Here is a 20,834-nt window from a genome sequence, read left to right as displayed (position 1 = left end):
TACAGAAAGAAGCCTAGCCAGTCTCGCCCGCTCGCCCAAACGGGCTTCTCTTGCCTTGCCGGGTTGGCCAGGCCAGCCCGGTTGGTTGGGCGGCCTTGTGTGAGGACGCATAGCTTTAGGGCGGAGCGAAAGAGCACCACCCATCCCGAACCGGACGGGGCCCATGGCCAGGATTGACCGGGGTTCAAAAGATCTCGCGGGTACGCACGCCACTGGGTGGCCCTCCCCTCTCTCGGCGGCGGGTGGGGGGTAGGAGGGGAGCAGATTCACCCCCGGCCCTGGCCATTGAAGATGTTTGGAAAATACCGTCCCGGCAAGAGGAATGCAGGGGTGATTGTGTGGTCTGGGAGCTTGTGGCACCGGCAGCTTATGCAGCGTATGTGGTCCGGCCACATGGGCTTCCTAGGGCGGGGCACATCCGCCGGGAGGCATGACATTGAGATTAGCGACAGACATCGTGTTCAAAGCGAGAGCAGAGGGACTAGAGAGAGGATACTCAATCGTAGGGGGCGAGGGGGGGCAAAACTGAGGTCCAGATTGGGCTATCGGGTGGGGCGTGTCAAAATTGGCGGGTGCTGGTTTGTGGTGAAGATCTCCTTCAACCAAGGGATGGACAAGACAACGAAAGTACTCGCTTGTCGCCTCCCCTTGTGCCAGCAACAAAGCCAAGAGAAAAAAAATAGAAAGAGTGAGCAAAAGATGGGGGGGAGTCCAGGTGGTATTATTTTAGATCCCGTCGGATAGGCCGTTTTAGCCCTAGCTAGCCCTTTTCGCCATCCGACGACACGTCTCGTCGAGTCGTCATGCGTTATCCTCGTTGTCATCCCCGATCTCGAACTTCTGTCTGGCACTTCCTTTCCCTGCGGTGAGCTTCTGCAGCTCAACCTTGTTGACTTGGCCCCCGATCTTCTTCTGCATCTTGGCGATTTCCTCTTCTGCGTCGATGGCTTCAGCCTCGGCGTAATCCAGAACCAACTTGCGCCCGAGCAGATGGGTGTCTTGGAGCGACTTGATGCAGTTCTCTGCCTCCCGTGGCGACTCGAATTCCGCAAAGGCAAACCCTCGTCTGTTGTTTATTTTCGCGTTAGTAAATGCGGCGAAATAATGAGTCAGTGAGGGAGGGGGTGTGGGCCACTAACGAGGAACTGTTAAACTTCTTGGGAATGCGGACGACTCTGAGCTTGCCGTAAGTCCCGAGCAAGCGGCGTAGATCGGCCTTGGAGGCTTCAAACGCCAGGTTCTTGACGACGATCTTGGTCCTCTGGCCTGCCGCCTTCTTGGCCTTGTCTTCACGTCGCCTCTCCTCGGCCGCATCATGGCCCTTGTGCGATGCCTTTACGGCGAGGGTGTGATTATCCAGGACAAAGCCATTCATAGCCTTGACAGCAGCCTCAGCCTGCGCCTTCGAGCGGAAGTGCACAAAACCGAAACCCATGCTCAACACCTGACCCGGCTTCTTGGGGTCAGTCTTTGTCTTCACCTGTGCCTTGACGAATCCGTCCAGGGGCTTGAACGCATCCGCCAGCTGTGCCGTGGTGGTGTCGAAGCTCAGGTTCTTGACGTAAAGTGATGTCGTTTCTGGACTATCCTGGTCCTCAGCCTCCTCCAGAAGATCCGTGCCAGATAACTTCTGTACGCCAGCAGCGCGCTCAGCTTGGGGCTGCTGAGCGGGCGGTTGGTGGCCCCCAAACAGATCTGCGGGCGCCTTCTCAAGGAACAGAATGGACGAGCCCAGCCTCCTATAGGCCAGCTTCGCAAACGCGGTTCTGCACGCAACGGGCTGTGAGAACTGGACTATTGCAATCGTCTTACTTGGTGGCATCAAGACCTGGAGCACATTGCCGCCGGCAGCATCCTCGAACAGCTTTCGTATCTCCTCCAGACTCGTGCCGAAGGGAATGTTCTTTACCAGAATGGCCGTGTCTCCTTTCTTCTGGGTCTTGAAGGCCTCAATATTTACTCCGTGGGTTGCAAAATAAGTTTTGGTCTCTTGGATGATTGATGTCTCAGCTACCGCCTGTTTCACGGCCCCATCAGTCGAGTGGGGATCGAGGAGCTCTGATTTGGAGACTCCCAGGCGATCTGCAGTTGACGAAAGCACAGCATCTTGGTTCATGTAGAGTGAGTTCCAGTTGAAAGTAGTGGTCGATGCTTGTGCCTTCTTGCGCAGAAGGTTTTGCTTCTTGAGTGGCAGTTGTGAAATGGCAAAGTCATCCAACTGCTGGTCCTTCTTTGGTTGACCTGGGAGGACGTGCAGGATACGTCCTTGGAAAGGCTTGCCATCCGCATCCTGCAATGCTGCAATGGCAGAGCCTGGGTCCGAGAATGAGATGTGGGCGAACCCCTTACCTTGTCCCGAACTAGAGACAGGAATGTGTACCTAGATCTGCGTCAGCGCGTTGAATCTTTGATCAAGCTGAGACAAGATGACTGGAGGGGTTCGTCGTTCAGACAAGTCGAAGCATCTACTAAAATAATCGACCCAAAATATAATCATGTGCCTTTGGCATAAGATGTCCCTATCATGGGTTCATCACCACGACGGATGTAGTTGGAAAGGGGGTTGAGAACCAAGGGAAAAGCTTGCTTACCTCCTCAGTTTCTCCGTACTTGTTGAAGTATTTGGAGAGCTCGGCCTCGGTGGCCTTGAAGGGCAAATTCCGAACAAAGAGCCTACCTGTGCGAAGGACCTGTTCCGTTGCAGTCTCCTCGCCCGTCTTCTCAACAGCATGCTCGCTGGGTGACTCCGAACGAGCACGCTCGAGCTCTGCCTTCGCCGGAGGCGACGGTCCACTCGCCGTCGCGGATGGGGTCTGGGTAGAGGGTGCGGGAGGGCGCGGCCTTGCTGACTGATCATCCGGATCGACGAGGTCAAGTAATCTGTTCGTCCGTGACCTCAACCAATCATCATCTGTGGCATCAGTTGGTCCTGTCGCGTCCGGCATATCTTGATCAACGTCCTGCGGTGGATTGATCACTGGCGGAGGAGCATGGGCCTGCGCGGCTGGTGCTTCCTCCACCGCTTCGTCACGGTGCTTAGGCTTCTTGGCTGGGATGGTTTCGTATTCATCGTCACTCTCGGCATCCACCGGAACGACTGCCATCTCCACATCCTGCTGTTCACCGGGCTGTTGACCGTAAATTCCTTCGAGTTTGCTCGAGGTGGTCTGTCCCGGACGCATCATGTCCAAGTACTCTTTCAGCTTGGGGTCGGACTCGTCCACGCCCTCCCTCTTCCTCTTTCTGCCATTGGCATCATCCTCCTTGGCCTTTGGCTCGGGATCGGGGGTGGGCAACTTGTTCTGGGTACGGGGCGCGACCTTTTTGGCAGTCGGCAGGGAGGGGTCCGAAATGGGTCTCGCGATCTCGACCGAGATCTTGGACAAGCGGATGTAGGAACGGTTGAAAAACTTGACAGCCTTGGCTGCGTCCTCTGGAGTCTTATAGCCAACATAGCCGATCCTCCTCTTGGGGATCAGCTTGATGTCTGTGACTTCGCGGCCGCCGGTAGCAAAATGTTTTCGGAAATCGGCCTCAGTGATGGTGGGCGGCAGGTTCTTGACGAACAGCCGCGACGACTCTACGCCTGCAGCAGACATTCTGATCGACGGATGGTACTGATCAGAAGAATCGCCTGCTTAGTTGCGCAACACCTTGCCTTGCAGCAACGAGCGTGTTGTTGGGGAATGGTGATGTGGGAGAGAAAGAAAAAAAGAGGGAGGAGAGAAGACGAGTTGCAGTCTTCAAACAGTGGCAGGAAGATGCGCGGTCAGTTGCAAAATAAGCAGGCAAAACTTTTTGGCGGGTCGAAAATTGGAGACGGCGTCTTCCCCACACTCCGTTTCTACGGTCGGACGGTCGGGAGGTCCGTGCCCCACCACCGCCTTCCTTGATCGGTCCTTCCGTTCAGGGGAGCTGAGCTGAAGCGGCCCAAGGCTCCCCAAAGGCTACTGCGGCTCTTTGTGTGATAGAGTTCCCCGGGCATCAAACGACACGCCCGCTCCCAATCGCCTCGGCTGCCCTCTCTTCGACTCCCACCCACGCCGCAACGACCCCCAAAACTTCCTCAGATCCCTCAAGGTACGAGATGAGATTCCACAGCAGCGTCTTCCACAAACCGTCAGAATCCGTGGCAGTTGGTTGGTTGGTTGGTCGCACGGGAATGGGCGAAGCGCGCCGGCTGGTCCGCGTTCGGAAGCTTGCTGGCGCAACTCGGCCCAAATGCCACTACCACGACCCCGCCCTGCTTGCGACAGTTTGCCCTGTTCTGTCCCATCACGACTAACGCCTGGTGATCATATCAGCACTCGAAACACACCCGCCCACAAACAGCCATGGCAGTCGAAGGAGGCGCTACTTCCCCGGGCCCTCGGGAGAAGCTCGATGCTCAGATCAAGAGCGCTGACATGGTGAGGCCGCCACCTGTCTATCTGGGTGCGACTGTGGCAGCACCTCGCTAATACAACGGTCAACAGACGGAAGACATGCAGCAGGAGGCCATCGACATCGGTAAGCTGGCTCGTGACGGCTCGCTGGGAAGGACGGGGGTTGCGCGGCACAGGCGCTGACAGCAGGAATAGCTCAAGAGGCGATGGCGAAGTTCACGATCGAGAAGGTTCGGCAGACATGCGTCTTCCCCTCGAGATGAAGACCACCATCACCGCTAATACGATGGACGACAGGACATTGCGCAGCACATCAAGCGAACGTTCGACGAGCGCAAAGGTCCCACATGGCATTGCATCGTCGGACGCAACTTTGGAAGCTTCGTGACCCACGGTATGGACGTTCTCTTCCTCACAATTGACCGACAAACAAAAGACGGGAGACAGGACTGACTCCCCAGCACGGCAGAAACCAAACATTTCATCTACTTCTACCTCGGACACTGCGCCATCCTTCTCTTCAAGACGCAATAGACGACGGTCGCCAGACATGAAGAACAACAATAACTCTTTACACCCAACAAGCCACGGCACAAAGTAGTAACTAGCGTTGATTTTCTCCAGTGCAAGCAAACAACGGCGCCCTCCGGATTTCCACAAATGCGGTCGGGGTCGGGGATCAAGGGAGTACAGGCCCTGGGGTTGCGAACCTGGTAGGGAAGAAGGAGACATTTCTCTGTTTTTTTGCACGTTATTTAATGGGCAAGAAGAGGAAGAAGAAAAACAACGAACCCCTTATCTATTTGCGGTCTAGGCTGGGAGCGACTGCACCATCTTTTTTTTCGCTTCGCAATAACATCTTGTTTAATCTCTGCTTTCGAAAAGAAAAATTCATCTCACACAAGAGACTGAACCATTACCCCTGATCTCCATCGATGATCTCCCGGACTTGACCCACGCAGTAGTATTGACAGCAGTGGGGGAGAGGAGCGCCGCGGAGGCGGACGCGCAGGAATGCTCAGCAAAGGTCTTGAACCCTCAATCACGGCAGGGGCCGCTCGACATTCCAGCAAAGCAGGGGCAGAAAACAATATTGGGAGCGGTACATTCCGTCGAGCGTCTCTCTTTTTTTTTTCGTCCCCCTTCCCCTCAGGAACAAGACGAGCAGCCGGATGGCAACTCTTCGCGGCATTACCCACCACGCAACTAACTATGAGACCCTGGTTTGCTCACCATCTCGGAAATATCACCAATAGCGCCCCCCTCCCCCGATCGTCATACCGTTAAGCTCCAGCAGTACCCGCCGCGAGCCTACGTGACCTGACTGAGACTTGCCGTCCCTACCAAGTCAGCCCATGCACGCTCGTAACAAGGCCACCAAGCACATACATACACATATACACTCATACACACACACATATACACCGCCGCCGTTCTCCGCCCGAAACTATCTATATACCTTTACCCGTGTGCGGACGTAACGTAGTGGTGCCCCGGCGGACGGTGTGAAGGGATCAAGTAAAGCCCCAGAGGCAGAAGCTAATGAGAGAGAGTCGGTAAGCAAATCCGGGCGCGTGACTGATCGGTGGGAAGTTACGCACGCACTGCTGCACCCGGAGCAAAGTATTGGTGTAGTTAGTCCTCAACGGGCAGACGGCCAACAAGGGCGCCCGCGACGTTCATCTCAGCAGCAGAACCTTGGAAGTCAACTCCCCTCCCCTCCCCTCCCCTCCCCTACGGATATTATGCCCCTCCCCGGGCCTCGCATTAATTGTCAAATTAGAGGGAGAGAGAAAAAAAAAAAAAAGAGAGAACAAGTAAACAAAGGACAATAAGACAAAAAACTAAGCCTTATGCAGATGCATGGATGCATGGACGGACGGGATGCCACGAGTCAAGCCCGTAGCACCAGGCCAACCCTACCACCGAGTATCCATAGCCGCGGGTCTCCGTACACGCGTATACCCGACTCGTTGCGTGCTTAGAGTTCGTCACAGAGGCGGGCGTGGTCTGTGTTGTTGTTGTTGTTGTTGCATAATAAGCCAAGGGTGAGAGTTGTACTCCGTAGGGGCAAAGAAAGAGCCCCCGGGGTGGGAAAATGCGTATCAACCTTGGAACCAACCAACTCATGCACGACGTGGTGGCTTTACTGTGTGTGTGTGTGTGTGTGTGTGTGTGTGTGTGGCCCCAACAACCAGGGAGGACTGAATACCCAAGGGAGGAAGGACACACAGTAAGTAGCACACGCGAAAATAGCATGTATGTTGAAGCGGGCCATCACATCCCATCATATCAAACCTCACTCTCAGCAGTAGTCAAGTATCATTATTTCACGAGAAGTTTCTTTCTCTTCAATTCTTGGTATCATGAGTCCCTGCCCTATCCTGTCCTATACACAGGAGGGAGGAAAGGGGATGGGGCTTTTCTTCAAAACTACTAAGTAGGTGGGAGGAACGAGAACGAGCAGAAAATGAAAGAAGCAGCAGCAGCAGCAGCAGCAGCAGGAAGAAAGGAAAATGCTATGACCGTGAAAACACCTTCTTCCCTGAGACCCCGGCGGAGGGGAGGGTAGGGGGACTTGTGGTTTCCCCATTCCCCTCAGCCAAACAATGCAAAGACCAGACCCGTTTTGTAAATGCTTTGAGAGACGTGATGATGTGAGGATGCGAGGGGACAGTATTTAGTCCCGATGTGCTGTGTATGCATTTCCATGACGCGAAATTATGAAGAGAGAGGGAGGGGCGGGGGGAAGAACAACACAACCAAAAGGAAATTCGCCATCCTGGAAATCTGCTGCTGCTGTTCCTATGCATACCCATAGTAATATTTCTCGTTTTCCGTATTTCGTTCGTCCCATCGTGGCTTTTCTTTTTCTTTTTCTTTCTTCTCCTGGCCCCTCTTCTGCTCAAGCTCAGACCTTCTGCGGGACCTGGGAGTAGATGGAGCTCTTGAGCTCGTCCAGGCTCTCGTGCATCTCCATCAGCTTCTCGTACTTCTCCTTGTTGAAGCTGCCGGCCCGGGACAGCTCGCGGTGCAGCTGCTGGTACACGACGTAGTGCATCTTGAACCTGCGCGCCTTGTCCAGGAGCTCCGTCGACACCCGCTGGCGCTTCTTGTCCGCCATGGCCACGTCGATGGTGTCCTGGTCGGCCTGCTGCTGCGCCTTGCGCTTCTTCACGTTGATGTTCCTCCCGTTCGCCACCGTCACGCTGCGGTCGGGGGACCGGTCGCGCTGCCGGCCGTGCCGGCTCTCGTCGGTGGATGTCTGGTCAAAGTCCGAGGCGTTGGTCGGGGGCGAAGAGGCAAGGGGCGAAGACTTGATCGGGCTGGTGTTCTTGTACTTGCTGGGCAGGCTGCTGCCCGCGTTGCCGTTGCTGCGGGATGAGCCCTGCGAGGCCGAGTCGGAGCGGGGTCGCTTGTTGGCCAGCTTGGACGAGGGGGCAGTGGTCGCCTTGACGTCCCTGTTCACCCGCTTGCTCAGCGGTGTGCCTGAGCTGGAGCTACTGTCGTCCTCGGGGTCCTCGCGGGGCCGCTTTTGGACAGCCGGTCGAGCCACGACCTGGGACCTGATGATCTCCTTGGGCGCAGCGAGCTTGGGCTTCGTCTTGGCGGCTGCGGCTGCGGCTTCCTTTTGCCTTGCCTTCTCCGCCAGCCTTGCCTTCTCCCTCTCGCGCTCCCTCTCACGCTCCTTTTCTCGCTCAGCCTTCTCCCGCTCGCGCTCGCGCTCACGCTCCCTTTCGCGCTCCCTCTCACGTTCCCTCTCACGCTCTTTCGCGCGTTCTGCCTTCTCACGCTCCCTCTCACGTTCCTTTTCTCGCTCGGCTCTCTCTCGTTCTCGTTCTCTCTCCCTCGCCTTCTCCCGCTCCCGCTCCATGTCCGCTGCCTTCGACTTGGCCACAGTTTTCGACATGGGCGCGTCTTCCGAGGAGGAGTCGGAGTCCGAGATGATCTCCTTGGACAGGATGCGGCCGCCCTTGGCCTTGGCGCCCGCCTTTGCACCAGCCTTCGTGGGCGACACCTTCGGAGTCAAGGCCTTCTTCTGTGACAGCAGCTTGGTCTCGGTCTTGCTTGGTTGCCTCGTCTGCGAGGAAGATCGTGGCAATGGGGAGCCAGCCTTCTTCTTCTTCATTTCGATACCAGACAGGTTGCCGTCTCCATTCCTGCTGCCGCTCGAGTCTTCTGCGTCGTGGACCTTGATCTGCGGCGTATTGGCCTGGGCAGTAGCCGCGCTCTTGGCGATTGTTGCCTGGAGTTTGCTAAGACATTTCCCCTTCCCGCGCTCCTCCTTGGGCAGCAGCCTCTGCCATACAGGTTCGGCAGTACCCACTCGCATGCGGTCGTACATCTTGATGGCGTTGTCGATAGCCTTTTGCCGCTCGTCATCGTCGTATCCATATCTGAACACGTCGAGTTCCTTCCAGTACATCCTCTTCAGAGTGTACTTTTGTCGGGTGCTGTCGAAATCGGCCACCTTGTTCAGGGCAGGCTTGAAGTCGCTGTCGTCACTCGGCCACCTGGACTGGAGCTCCTCAAACGTCATCTCCCTGACGGCCAGCTCGTGCACAATAGGCGAGCGGAGCTCCTTGGCCTTCTCCTTTGCCAGCTCGTCGGCTGATAGCGTGGCTCCAAGGGAGGGAGACCCGGTCCCGCTGAGGGCAGGGCTGGCGGCACCAGACCTGCTGATGGTGGTGGTGAAGGTGCTGCCCTTGCCCGAGGGGAGCAGTTTCGCCTTGCTGGTCTTCGAGCCTCGCTTCACGCCCGAAATGGGAGTATTGACGATCTTGGTACTGCAGGGATGCAAGTTAGCTCAGACCACTTCCACAGCCTGGTCCGCACTACACACCCGTTCTCCAGCTTGTCATTCTTGGCCTGTGCCATGGACTTCTTGAGTTGTGCGATGTCGTCGGGGAGGTCGGGATGTGGGCTGCGAGTTGCAGCGGGGGCGTTCGCCGGGGCTGCCTTGTCCTTGACCACCACGCGGCCAGCGGCCAGCTTGGGGTACTTTCTCAACTCGGGCCTCATGAAGAGAGACATTGTGGGATGTGGCAGCTTCTCTGCTTCTTGTGCCGAGTCTGAGGGGTCGGTCAGGTAGAGGTCGAGGCTTGGTATCTCGGCGGTTTTTGGGATCTTGTGGACTGCTTCCCTGCCGCAGAGAAGTGACTGTAGGTTTTAAATACCAAGTCAGCGGCCTGTTTGCCCCAAGTGATTGATAGGGGGTAGTAGAAACATTCAGAGTGAAGCATAGTTTCGTCCAATTGAAAATACATTGTCCCCGTTTGGGACCCTGTTGTGAAGCTATTGTTGTTGCTGTTGCAGTCGAACAATAGGAATGCCTCTCCTTCCATCCCAACTTGAGAGGGGGGGGGGGGGTTGGTTGTGGGTGTGAGACTTCTTTCTGCCTGTCACTTACGGGAACATTTCCCAGGGACAATTTGACGTCGCCCCCATTCTGGACACGCTGAATCAAGTCCTCAATCACATTGTCACTGAGAGTGAGGGCAAAGGCCTGCAATGGGAGGGTATCTGCAAATTTGGCCGAGCTCTCCAGGTGGAGGCCGGTGTCGGGTATGCTCAGAACCATGGCTGCAGACGATGTATGTTCCACCTCGAGACCGGGACTCTGCACCACAATTACCAGCAGCCGAAGCTGTCAGGAACCGGGCTGAGACGAGTCTATGGGCGTTCTCGTTGTGCCTTATACCCCGTATATTGAGAGTAGTCTATTCGGGTCTGGATTCGAAGGGTGGGAGGAAAGGAGGGATTTGTTCGCGGGTGGTGGGCGGGCAAAGCTGGGCGGGCTGGTCGGTCGGTCCTTGCAGAGAGAGCGGGTGGATGATGTCTTTGGGTGACGGCAGTGATCGTAGGTACCGTGGAGTGTGGGCTGCTGCTACGAGGGGAGGGCTTGTCACATAGCGGTTCGATAGGTTGTCACCGGGAGAGAACAGCAGGAGAGAAGGTTTGAGGGGATCTCGGAGGGAAGTGAGCAAGCGAGTGGGCGAGTAGGTGAGGAGGAGAAGAGGTTCGGCGGGTGAAGGAGAGGGCGAGGAGGGATTCCTAAGAGAGGCGGTCGTGGTACGAGGTACATGGGGATGGGATCCAAGGAGAAGCGGAAGAAAGAAGGTAGGGTAGCAGGCACGGCAGGGTACCTGGTCCAGCAGGTACTCCGTACTCCAGTCCCAGTCTCCAAGCCCACCTGGGCAGCGCGGCGGCCCAGAAGGGCAGAGTGTGTGTGTGGGTGGGCGAGGTGTGGGCATGCCGGAGTGGACCGCTCGCAAGTCTCCCCGAGGTCACCCTGCCGGGGCGCTGGCTGGGTGCTGGGTGCTGGGCCCTGGGCGCCCTGACGTGTGCAGGGTGTGGTCGGCGGACAGGCCCCGCGAACCCGTTCCCCAGCGGGCTGTGACAGGCCCACGGGTTCCAGGGCTGGCCTGGTGGCAGGCTGGTGCCCGCCTGGGTGCCTGGCAAGCCTGGTAGAAAGAGGTACTGGGGTACTTGCAGAGTACCTGACAGCGCTGGCGGGCAGGGCAGGGATCTGGGGTCGGCGGATGGGCACGATGGTTTAGCTGCATCCATGGGCGCATGTCATCAGGTCTGTTCTGTCTGTTCTGTCTGTCTGTCTGGTGGCTCGCTTGCCTCACCTGGCCCTCTCGCTTGCTTGCCCTCTTCTTGTTGAGCGAGGCAAGCGAGCAAGTGAGGGAGCGAGCAGCACAGGACGGTCCATTGCTGTCAGGTCCCAGAGGCAGACCGACCGACCGACCGACCGACTGACTGACCAGCCGCACGTGCGGGCTGGCTTCGCTTCGGCTGGATGTCTGGGCGTCTGAAGGGGCATCTAAAACGGCGTGCCTTGTTACCCTTGGTCGAGATCAATCCATGCCCACGGCCACGGCTGTCGATGGGTGCTGGCTGCTGGGGTGTCGCGGGTACGGGAGTACGGGAGTACGGCAGTACCTGGGTACATGAGGCCCTGTACCGTGCAGGCCGTGCGGGGTAAACTGTACGTGGACGTGGACTGTCAAAGCCAGGTGCAGATGCAGGTGCGTTCTGGGAGAAGTGTAGAGCACACAGTCAGCCAGCCAGTATCTAGACTACTCCGTAATCCGCCGTCTTCTTCTTCTCTTCTCTCTTGGAATCGTTCCCTTTGGCATTGCTTCTCTGTCGTCTTGTAATCTCCAGCAGCACACCGCAGGACACAGGCTCGACAAAAAAAGAAGCACGTTTCAAAGGGCATTGGCCAGGGTGAGGGGGGTTAGCCTACAGACCCTACACAGTCTGGTAGTTGGCCTGGGCTTGGTGTGTTTTATTTGCCTGCCCAATGTCCATGGGTGCGTTATGTGCAGTACTGTGCCAACCGAAGTGGCTTTCCCCATCCAAAACTTCTTGTCGTGCCTTGTCGTGCCTGTCGTGCCTGTCCATCGGCCAGCCCTTGTCCAGCCCACCCCACACCTCATTCTCGCCCGACACCGCCAATGGGCCCATCCCGAATCACCACAAAACTCCCCGTCGGAGCACGCAGGGAAAAGGAGGTGAGTCTGCGCAACAGGCCGCCGAGAATGAATGATGCAGAAGATGAGGATACAGCTCAACACGAGAGGGAGAGGGAGGAGACAGAGGAGACAACAGACAGCACAGAAAAGGGGTGCTTAATCCATCCAGACACCACCACAGCACCACAGCACCACAGCACCGCAACCTGCTGCAAGTACTTACGTTAGAGTTCAGGGCCGGTCTGCCATACCCACCCCTATTGGGAGTTGATTCAGATCCATCTCTCGCATGTCTTGCCCAGGCCTGCCTTGCCCCTCCATCGGGTATGGCGACAATCGCTCGTCCCTCACTCAGCAACGCCGGGGTCTTCGGCTCTAGCTGGCCAAGGGTCCTCCTACACTAATGTAGAAATCGTCGTTTTCTACACAGTGTGTTGGTCTCGTCGCGGCTAGCCTGTCGACCCGGGCGGGAAGTCCCAAGATGGCCCATCCCAGTCCACGCCTGCCCATCCGCCACCCCAAGAAATGTCACACCCAGCACAGCGGGATCGCTCACAGAGCGACTGAGGGATCATCCCTCTCGTGTGACGCCGCCTCTCGCGTCCGTCGCCGCCCAGACATATCGCCCGCCCACCAGCTAGTTGCACATGGAGAAACAGGAGACTGATCTCGAGCAGAAGAACCCGGGAATCCCAAGATGCAGCGGACTGACTTGGTTGCCCAAAGTCTATCGCCGTCCCCGCCACAGGCCAAGACCACTTTACCCTGCGTATCATCGGTGCGACTCGGGCCCTACCGCGGCCGAGCACCCCGGTTTGACTTCGGGTCTTGACATCACACTCGCTGCCCTCCGCCTTGCCTTGCCGCATGTACACACCACAAAATGCCTCCACCGCAGCACAAAACAGCGCAACAGACCACACTCCGAGATCCGGCAGAGAGGCCAGGTCCAGCTCAGGTCATTTGTCACGCTGTTCTGCTGCCACAAACTAGAGGAAACTAGACTGAGCACTAGATACATGATGCGTGTGTGTGTGTGTTAATGTGCACCGGCGTACGACGTACGAATGATGGTCAATGATGACGATGGCGGATTTTCTGTACCACCAGGACCACTCGCCCACTGTTCGAGGCATGTCAGCAGCCGGGGGGTGCGGGCAAGGGAGGCTAGCCACTGTCACAATGGGCCGGGCAGCGCGGGCAGAACCCGGTTTCCCACGACCTCGTTACCCAAGCTACATATGTCTGTGTGTGTGTGTGACATTGCGGCCAGCGGCAGCTATGAGTTTGTCGACGGCCCTGGGGTCCCCTCGCCGGGTAAGCAGCCAGCCAGCAGACGGATGCGAGGCGACGCACATGTGCAGGCCCGATGACATACTCCGTACATACATAACCTTCTTTTTTTTCTTCTCCGCGGGCAATCACTAACTAATGACTACTGTATGTACGGCGGCGGGCCAAACTTTTTGGCAGGATTCACACGAGCGTACGAGCCCAGCGACCGAAAGAGGCAATTAGCCCACCATCCTCAAGAGCCTCACGCGCTTGCGCCTGCTCAGTCAGACGACACGTGAAGATCTACTCGCATGGGTGTTTCGAGTCCTGCGCCTGCCAGGGATCCATTCCATCTACCTGCTCCGTACAGCCTCTTGCGGGATCCGGTGTACAAAGCCGGTGCTCCAGCCCCCGATATCTAGCATGTCGTCCCGACCCCACCCCTGATGGCGGCCCTGGCAGGAGCAAAGAAAAGCCTCTCGGCCTGATGACTGGCGATTGATTGCCCAGCCTGCTACTGCTACTGCTACTGCTACTGCTAGTCGGGCAAGCGGGACCGCGAGGCGCAAAGAGCACAAAACCGAAGCCGAGTTCCGGGGCAAGGCCTAGAGGCCTTTTCCTTGACCACCACCACCACCCACCCAACTCACAAACGGGTTTAAGTAACGGAGCCTCAGCCTCCAGATTGGGGTCCGCCGGCTCTGGGCCAAGGGAGCGAGGGAGACAGAGTCACAAGAGAATAAAGTACCACGTACGACTCTGCCCCTCACTCCCCCCCCCCCCAAACCCCGCTTTCTCCCGGGGATGGAGGGACGGAGGCATTTCTATCCTCCAAGCTTTTCCCTCTCTCTACCTATCTAGACCGGTGAAACAGCACCACCTCGGAGAGGCTGAGGGCGGGCTTCCGGCCACCACGGCACATGCGCCCTGGGCGCGGGGCCGATTGCGGCCTAGCCCTCATGCTTTTGGGCTTCATACCCGGGTCAGTTCTGCGCTACTGTGTATGGAATGATGGTTTTCTCTATCACCTGCCCCAAAATCCTTCCTGGAAAGGGCATGTTATGTTTGCCTGCCACTGGGTGTCTGATCGTGCTGGCAAGCGGGGTGTACACTGTGCAGAACAGCCACAGCACTTTACACAGTATGTGCAAGATATCGCAGCCTGCCAGGGTCTAGTCTAAACAGACATCTCTCACCCACACAATAGACGAATGATCGATCTGTCGATTCGGACTCCCTCTCTGTCCCTCTATCCCTCCCCTCTTACGTTCATTCGTCTTCCCCTTTCTTTAAGCTACGAGTGGTGGTCCGACATCAATATGCAGCCTGTCCTTGTGGGGACGTCCTCATTTACGCAACGTGAGTAAGTAATCCGGCGGCAAGCAGAGGAAGGGCCGGAAGTGCAGATGGAGGAGAATTTAGAAAATCGAGCCGCGGGTGCCACTCCCACACCCCCCTGCTCCCTGGGGGTCCCAGTCCCTGGCATCCCGACCCGACCGACCTGCCCACTTCCTTGCAACATACACGCTCACTGGCATGTAGTGTAGCGTCCTGGCACTATAGCGCAGATCGGAACGGTTTGACATCTCTGCCAACCCCCCGTCCGCTCTCTCCCTCCCTGGACTGATCGGCAGAGCCATGATTGAGAGGAGATCCAAAAAAAGAAAACCCCACGGGCGGGAAACATAAAACATCCTGCTCACTTACTCAGTCCGTCGATGACCAGTCCTTGTTGATGATGATGCCAGAGATTGACTGAGTGCTGGTACATACATACTCTCATCCTCATCTGTCTCTTTCTCTTCTCTCTATCCTCAAAGTCCCCCCAGAGGAGAAAGACACCCCAGCCGGTTTTGGCGACTCAGCGGGCATGACGCGAGCCGGGTTCCAGGATCGGGCGCTGCCGCTTGAGATCCGCGAACCCGATACTCCGGCGGCCAGGAGGGCCAGAAACCCTAAATGCTCTCTCTCTCTCTCTCTCTCTCTCTCATGCAGGCGGGAGAGGTAGGACGGGCAGAACGGACATGCAGAGTTCAATTGATGCGCTCGCTCGCTCCCTCCCATCACAAGCCACCCATCTATCTATCTGCGTGGAATACCGTCCTGCAACACACCTTGATTGCTAAGTACCTACCTACGGAGTACTTCTACTTCACTTTCCCCTTCTGGCCACAACAAACAATCTCCCCCACCTTCCGGCTGTCGGACCGGGGGGCTTCACAACGAGCAGGAAGCGAGGGAGGGAGATACGTGGCAAGCCAATCTAGTTAGCATGGGCAATATAGAAGAGGAGGAATGCTGTCCGCGGTGCGGTGACAACACCAGCGAGGCCCGGGGGTGGGGGCAATCCTGCATCTACGAATCGGCGCCAGTTCGCCGGCTGGCTGGCTGGCTGGCTGGCTGCTCCCGCCTCGGTTGGGCAGTGAGTTAGTTGCCTGCCCATTGATGAAAATGGCCTACTGCGCATCCCCGAATCCCTCGCAGCAGCAGCCAAAACCACGCCAGCACCAGCGCCAGCACCAACCCATGCCCCGGCGTGGAACCCCAGCACAACTACTCCGTAACTAGTAGTAGGCCGCCTGTGGGGCTTCATGTCAGGTACTACCGCAAGTACGACGCTGGCTTGGTTGTATAGTGTGGTGTACAACGCCGCTGGTGGTGCACGCGACTGCGGGAGGTTAAGTGGGCACACGCTCGCAAGCACCACGCATCACTCTGTCCTGTCCGCTGGCCCAGTCCAGTCCACTCCAGTCCACTCACTCCAGTCAGTCAGTCAGTCCCCTTTGCGGGGCAGCCCGTGAGTACCCGGACGGGGCTGGTGGGCGGAAGGCGGAAGGCGGGAAGGCGAGGCGAGGCGAGATGAAGAACGAGAACGCCCTGCCTGTCTGTCTGGCTGTCGGGCTGTCTGTTGCTTGATCTGTTCTGGTCTGGTCTGGTCTGCTGGCAGGCAATCTGGCAGGCAAGACCAAACCAAAAGGAAAAAAGAAAACAGACCATCCCGCACACTGGGCACAAATACCCACGTCCCCTGGGTTGGGTAATTACCAATTAGACGAGCGCGTATAAAACACGCGAGGGCGTACCGAGCCCTCCCCGCCCTCGTCTCGCCTAACGGACAGCCGAGCGAGGGCAAAAGCGGAGGTTTGATTATCAGTCAGGCTCGGCAACGCAGGCGGTCAGGCCAGGTCAGATTATTCCTCTTCTTCTGCCCTGCCGTAGCTCTGCCCCCCCCCCCCCTATCAAGCACACAGTACGGACTACACTACACCACCCCCATTGAAGAAACAATCTTATCACCCACCCCCCCGTCCTTCCTTCCGCCACTACTTACATATCTACTGCGCCCATCAGCTTACCATGTACCGCCTACCCTTAGCCACGCCGTGACAGGACCCTGCAGCCTCGCGCGGCGGCGTGTGCATTTCTTAGGCCCGGGTTATGGGCGGCGGCAGGCGGCGGGGCTGTGTTGGGTGGTCTCTGTTACGAATGGTTTGTGTGCCTGTTTGTGTTCGAATGTGCTTGTTGTGTGCCGAGTGTTGTGTGATGTGTGTGTGATTGCAAGACAGGAGGTGGAAATGTACCGAGACAGATCAGGTCATCCATCGCATGCCTCTCTCTCTCTTTCCAAGGTTCCTTGCCTGCCGTTGTGGTGGTGGTGGTGGTGGTGGTGGTGGTGGATTGAGACATTGCTCGGCCGGGTGCATGTGGGCTGGTGGGTTGAACCACATTCCGAGTCACTAACTCACTCACTCTCTCACTCGCCGCGCAGTGTACGTACTATAAGATATTATGTAAGCAATATACTTATATAATAGTATATAAAATAAGGTTTATAAATATATATAATTTATCTATATAAATAAAATCCCTATAATAATAAAATAAAATAAAAGTCTTTAAGTTATATAAAAATAAATAAATAAAATTATTAATAAATCTTTAATTATAAGGGTTTATTAATTATAAGTTATATTTTTTATATATTAATAATTTATATTATTATATAATTTTATAATATATATTTATATAATTAGTTTATATAAATAAGTTTTAAAATCTTTTATATAAAAGGTGTTTAAGTTTATATATATAATTAATATCTCTATAATTAATACTAATTATTTTAATTTACTTTAAATAAATTCTTTATTAATTAATTATTAATTAATTATTTAATAATAATTAAATAATTATTAGTTTTAAATTAATAATTAATTAATTTTAAAATATTTTAATTAATATATAAAATAACTATAAATAAAAAGTCTTTTTAAAATAAATTAATTAGTTAGTTAAATAAGTAAATAAAAAGTAATAATAACTATTAATATATTTACTATTCTATATACTAATTATTCCCCTATTTAACTTAGTAACCTTTAAGAGGTTATAAGCCCAAATATTTATAACGACTTATATATTATTAATTTATATTCAACTTATACAACTATTTTAACCTATTAAATCGATCTTTATACTACTTAACATTAAATCTTAACCTTTTAACTATATAATACTAATTAAGCGTTATTTACTAATTTTCTTAATAAATTATATTATTTTTAATTATATATAACTTAAAAATATATATTTATATATATAAATTTATATATATACTTATATATTTATTATATATTATACCTAAATTTATATATTACTTATAAATTTAAATTACTTTAAACTTATTTAATTTAACTTTTAAAATATACTTTTAATATATATATATAAATAACTTATATATATATTAAAAATAACTAGTCTTAATAAAATTATAATTCCTAAACTAAAAGGAACTAAAAATTATATAATTTAATCCCTTAAAGCTAAAACTTATTTTATTAAAAAGAGGTATTTTTTAACTATTAATAATAATAAAAAAGAAATAACTAACTATTTATTTAATAATAAAGCACTAATAATAATTAAATTATTATATAAAGATAAACCTCTACTATATTTAAGGGGTATAAATAGCACTAAATAGACTTAGGAAAAACTAGAATCTTTATATAACCCTAAAGAGTTTACTATAAATTATTTAATTCTTTAAAAATTCTTTAATACTAATCTCTTAAAATTTAATAATAATATTAAAGGGTATTTAAATAAAATTAAAAAACTTATTAATAATCTAAATATTAAAGAGATAAAATTACTTAATAAAGTAATTATTAATTAAATTTTATTTAATTTAAATAATAATTATAAAAATTTTATTTCTAAGGTTATTTAGACTTTAAGGAATAATCCTAAAGCCTATACTTTTAAATTATTATTTTCAACTATTATTAACAAATATAGGGGTAAAAAGAGTAATAATAAGGTTTATTATATTAAAGGGTTATTTTAAAATAAAAATAAAAATAAGGCTAATAGTTTTAAAATTAATAAAAAGCTTTATAAAAAGACTAGAGGTACTTATTATATATATTATAAGATTAATAATTATATAGTTAATAAGTATTAGTTTTTATACCCTTTTAAAACCTTTAATAACTAGAAATTATTTAATAACTCTAATTATTTATTTAATAAAAATAATAGGAATAATAAGGCTTTAAAAGAGCGTACTAAAAACTAAGAAGCTTTATTAGCCGATTTTAATAATAAAAATAATAATAATGATACCTCTAATACTAATTCTAATTTAATAGAATTAAATGATAATAATAACCTAAATAAAAATAACCTTAATATAAAAGATAAAGAAGTAAATAATAACCCTTTAAATAATAATAATAATAACCCTAATATAGCATTATATACTAATAATAACCTAGAAACTAATTTAAAATTGAATAATAAGACTAAAAATAACGATTTTAATAAATATAAAAATATAAATAAAATAACTAGATTAAATAGTTTAGTTATTAATAATACTACTAATATAAATATGGTTTTATAAAAGAATATTTATTATACTATAAACTATTAAATAATAAAACTATAAATTAAAGTAATATTAAAGAATTAAAAATAAAGGGTATAGGTAATTTACTTATTAAATTTAAAGATAATAAAGAAAAATAATTAATTAAAAATATTTATTATATACTTAAATTAAGTATTAATTTACTATTTATAAATAAACTAAAAGATATATATAATATTAATTTTTCTAATAATAATATTATACTAATTAATAAGTATAAAATAAAATAGTAATTAAAGGAAGTTATTAACGATATTTATTATATTCCTTTAAGTTTATTTTAAATCGTTTTAAATATACTTATTTAACCTCTTTTATTAATATAAATATAAATAATAATATAATATATAAATAGTATATTTATTATAGATATATAAGTATAATTTCTTTAATAAAATTATTAAATACTAATAATGTTACTTATAATAAAGATAATATAAGGGAATTTAATAAATACTTGTATAAAGTATATATTAAGGTTAAATTTACTAATAAAGTAAATAAAAGCTCTCTAAATAATACTAAATATAATGAATTTAAGAGAATTTATAGTGATATAGGCGGTCCCTTTAACCCTATTTATAATAAATATAAGTATTATATAATGTTTTTAAATAAAAAAACTTGTTATTTAGATGTATATTTATTAAGGTATAAAGATGAGGTGTTTAATACCTTTAATATATATAGGGCTAAAATAAATAATAATAATAAAGGGACTAAAATTAGAGAGTTATTTATAGATAATAAGGGAGAATATATAAATAAATGTTTTAAAATAATGCTAGAAAATACTAGTATTATATACTAGAATTTACCCTTATATATTAAAGAGCCTAATAGGTTAATTAAAAGAATTAACTATACTTTATTTAATAAAGTTAGGGTTTTATTATTTACTAGTAATTTACTTAAATATTTATAGGGTAAAGCTTTATTAGCTGCTATTTATATATATAATTAAACTTTATATAAAGCCTTAAATTATAAAATTCCTTTAAAATTATTAAATAATAATAATAATAATTATAATAATATTAAGATTTAAGGGTTTATAGTTTATTATAAAGATTATAACTTTAATAAAAGTAAATTAGATTTTAAAGTTAAAAAAGGGGTATTAATAGGCTATAGGGAGAATAATAAAATTTATAAAGTGTAGGATTCTTCGAATAGACGAGCAATCTAGTCTTGTGATGTAAAAATAATTGAAAATCAATTTTTACTCCCCAAAAATAATAGCTATAACCCTAATAATTTAATAACTAATAATAAAACTATAAATACTAATAATAATAACCCTATAGAAAATAATACTAGCATTATAACTAATAAAAATATTAATATCAATACTTTAGTTAACATAAACGTCGCAATTTAATCGTTAGAAAATAATTATAATAATAATGACGAACTACTTGATGAAAATACTAATATTTTAAATAAAACTAACTTTAATAATAATAATACTAGTATTACTAATAATAATAAATCGACTAAAATTAGAAATAACTTCCCTATAGCTAATAAAGGCGAAAATAACGAAAATAACGAATATAATAAGTTATCCTTAGACTACAAGGATACCTTATTATATACATATAATTTTAATACTAGTAGATTTATTTTAACTACTAGTATTTTAGACGAGCCTAATACTTATAAACAGGCTATAAATAGCCCTAACACTAAACAATAGTTATTAACTATACAAGAGGAAGTAAATACACTAAATAATAAGAATACATTCAATAT

At 49.2% G+C, this 20,834-nt stretch overlaps 3 protein-coding genes across 3 annotated transcripts; 1 reads left to right on the top strand and 2 right to left on the bottom strand.

The window, feature by feature from the left end:
* Positions 1 to 801: 801 nt before the first annotated feature.
* Positions 802 to 3,599, bottom strand: KVR01_010487 (RNA-binding ribosome biosynthesis protein MRD1; the record flags this gene model as incomplete). Its single annotated transcript, XM_044792078.1, has 3 exons — positions 802 to 1,066; positions 1,140 to 2,380; positions 2,592 to 3,599. 3 exons carry the CDS (start codon positions 3,597 to 3,599, stop codon positions 802 to 804), a joined length of 2,514 nt encoding a protein of 837 aa, XP_044640646.1.
* Positions 3,600 to 3,952: 353 nt separating this feature from the next.
* On the top strand, positions 3,953 to 5,741 carry KVR01_010466 (dynein light chain). Its single transcript, XM_044782577.1, has 6 exons — positions 3,953 to 4,080; positions 4,305 to 4,409; positions 4,476 to 4,509; positions 4,581 to 4,615; positions 4,683 to 4,779; positions 4,855 to 5,741. The coding sequence occupies exons 2-6, from the start codon at positions 4,335 to 4,337 to the stop codon at positions 4,917 to 4,919; spliced, it is 306 nt and encodes a 101-aa protein (XP_044640625.1). The 5' UTR covers positions 3,953 to 4,080; positions 4,305 to 4,334; the 3' UTR covers positions 4,920 to 5,741.
* A 969-nt stretch (positions 5,742 to 6,710) lies between these two features.
* On the bottom strand, positions 6,711 to 10,454 carry KVR01_010661 (uncharacterized protein). Its single transcript, XM_044781321.1, has 3 exons — positions 9,613 to 10,454; positions 9,229 to 9,545; positions 6,711 to 9,172 (listed from the first exon to the last, which is right to left on the bottom strand). The coding sequence occupies exons 1-3, from the start codon at positions 9,964 to 9,966 to the stop codon at positions 7,297 to 7,299; spliced, it is 2,547 nt and encodes an 848-aa protein (XP_044640820.1). The 5' UTR covers positions 9,967 to 10,454; the 3' UTR covers positions 6,711 to 7,296.
* Between the last annotated feature and the right edge of the window lie 10,380 nt (positions 10,455 to 20,834).

The sequence above is a fragment of the Diaporthe batatas genome (assembly GCF_019321695.1).
Source record: "Diaporthe batatas strain CRI 302-4 chromosome Unknown Contig00013, whole genome shotgun sequence".
Lineage (NCBI taxonomy): Eukaryota > Fungi > Ascomycota > Sordariomycetes > Diaporthales > Diaporthaceae > Diaporthe > Diaporthe batatas.
The sequence above is the reverse complement of the archived record's forward strand: the minus strand, read 5'-3'. Positions and strand labels throughout refer to the sequence as shown.

Coding starts and splice junctions, on each gene's coding strand:
- KVR01_010466 (XM_044782577.1), top strand. CDS start 4,335: ATGGCAGTCGAAGGAGGCGCTACTTCCCCGGGCCCTCGGGAGAAGCTC. Junction 4,410..4,475: donor AGATCAAGAGCGCTGACATG/GTGAGGCCGCCA, acceptor AACGGTCAACAG/ACGGAAGACATGCAGCAGGA. Junction 4,616..4,682: donor CGAAGTTCACGATCGAGAAG/GTTCGGCAGACA, acceptor GATGGACGACAG/GACATTGCGCAGCACATCAA.
- KVR01_010661 (XM_044781321.1), bottom strand. CDS start 9,966: ATGGTTCTGAGCATACCCGACACCGGCCTCCACCTGGAGAGCTCGGCC. Junction 9,546..9,612: donor AACTATGCTTCACTCTGAAT/GTTTCTACTACC, acceptor TAAAACCTACAG/TCACTTCTCTGCGGCAGGGA. Junction 9,173..9,228: donor AATGACAAGCTGGAGAACGG/GTGTGTAGTGCG, acceptor GCATCCCTGCAG/TACCAAGATCGTCAATACTC.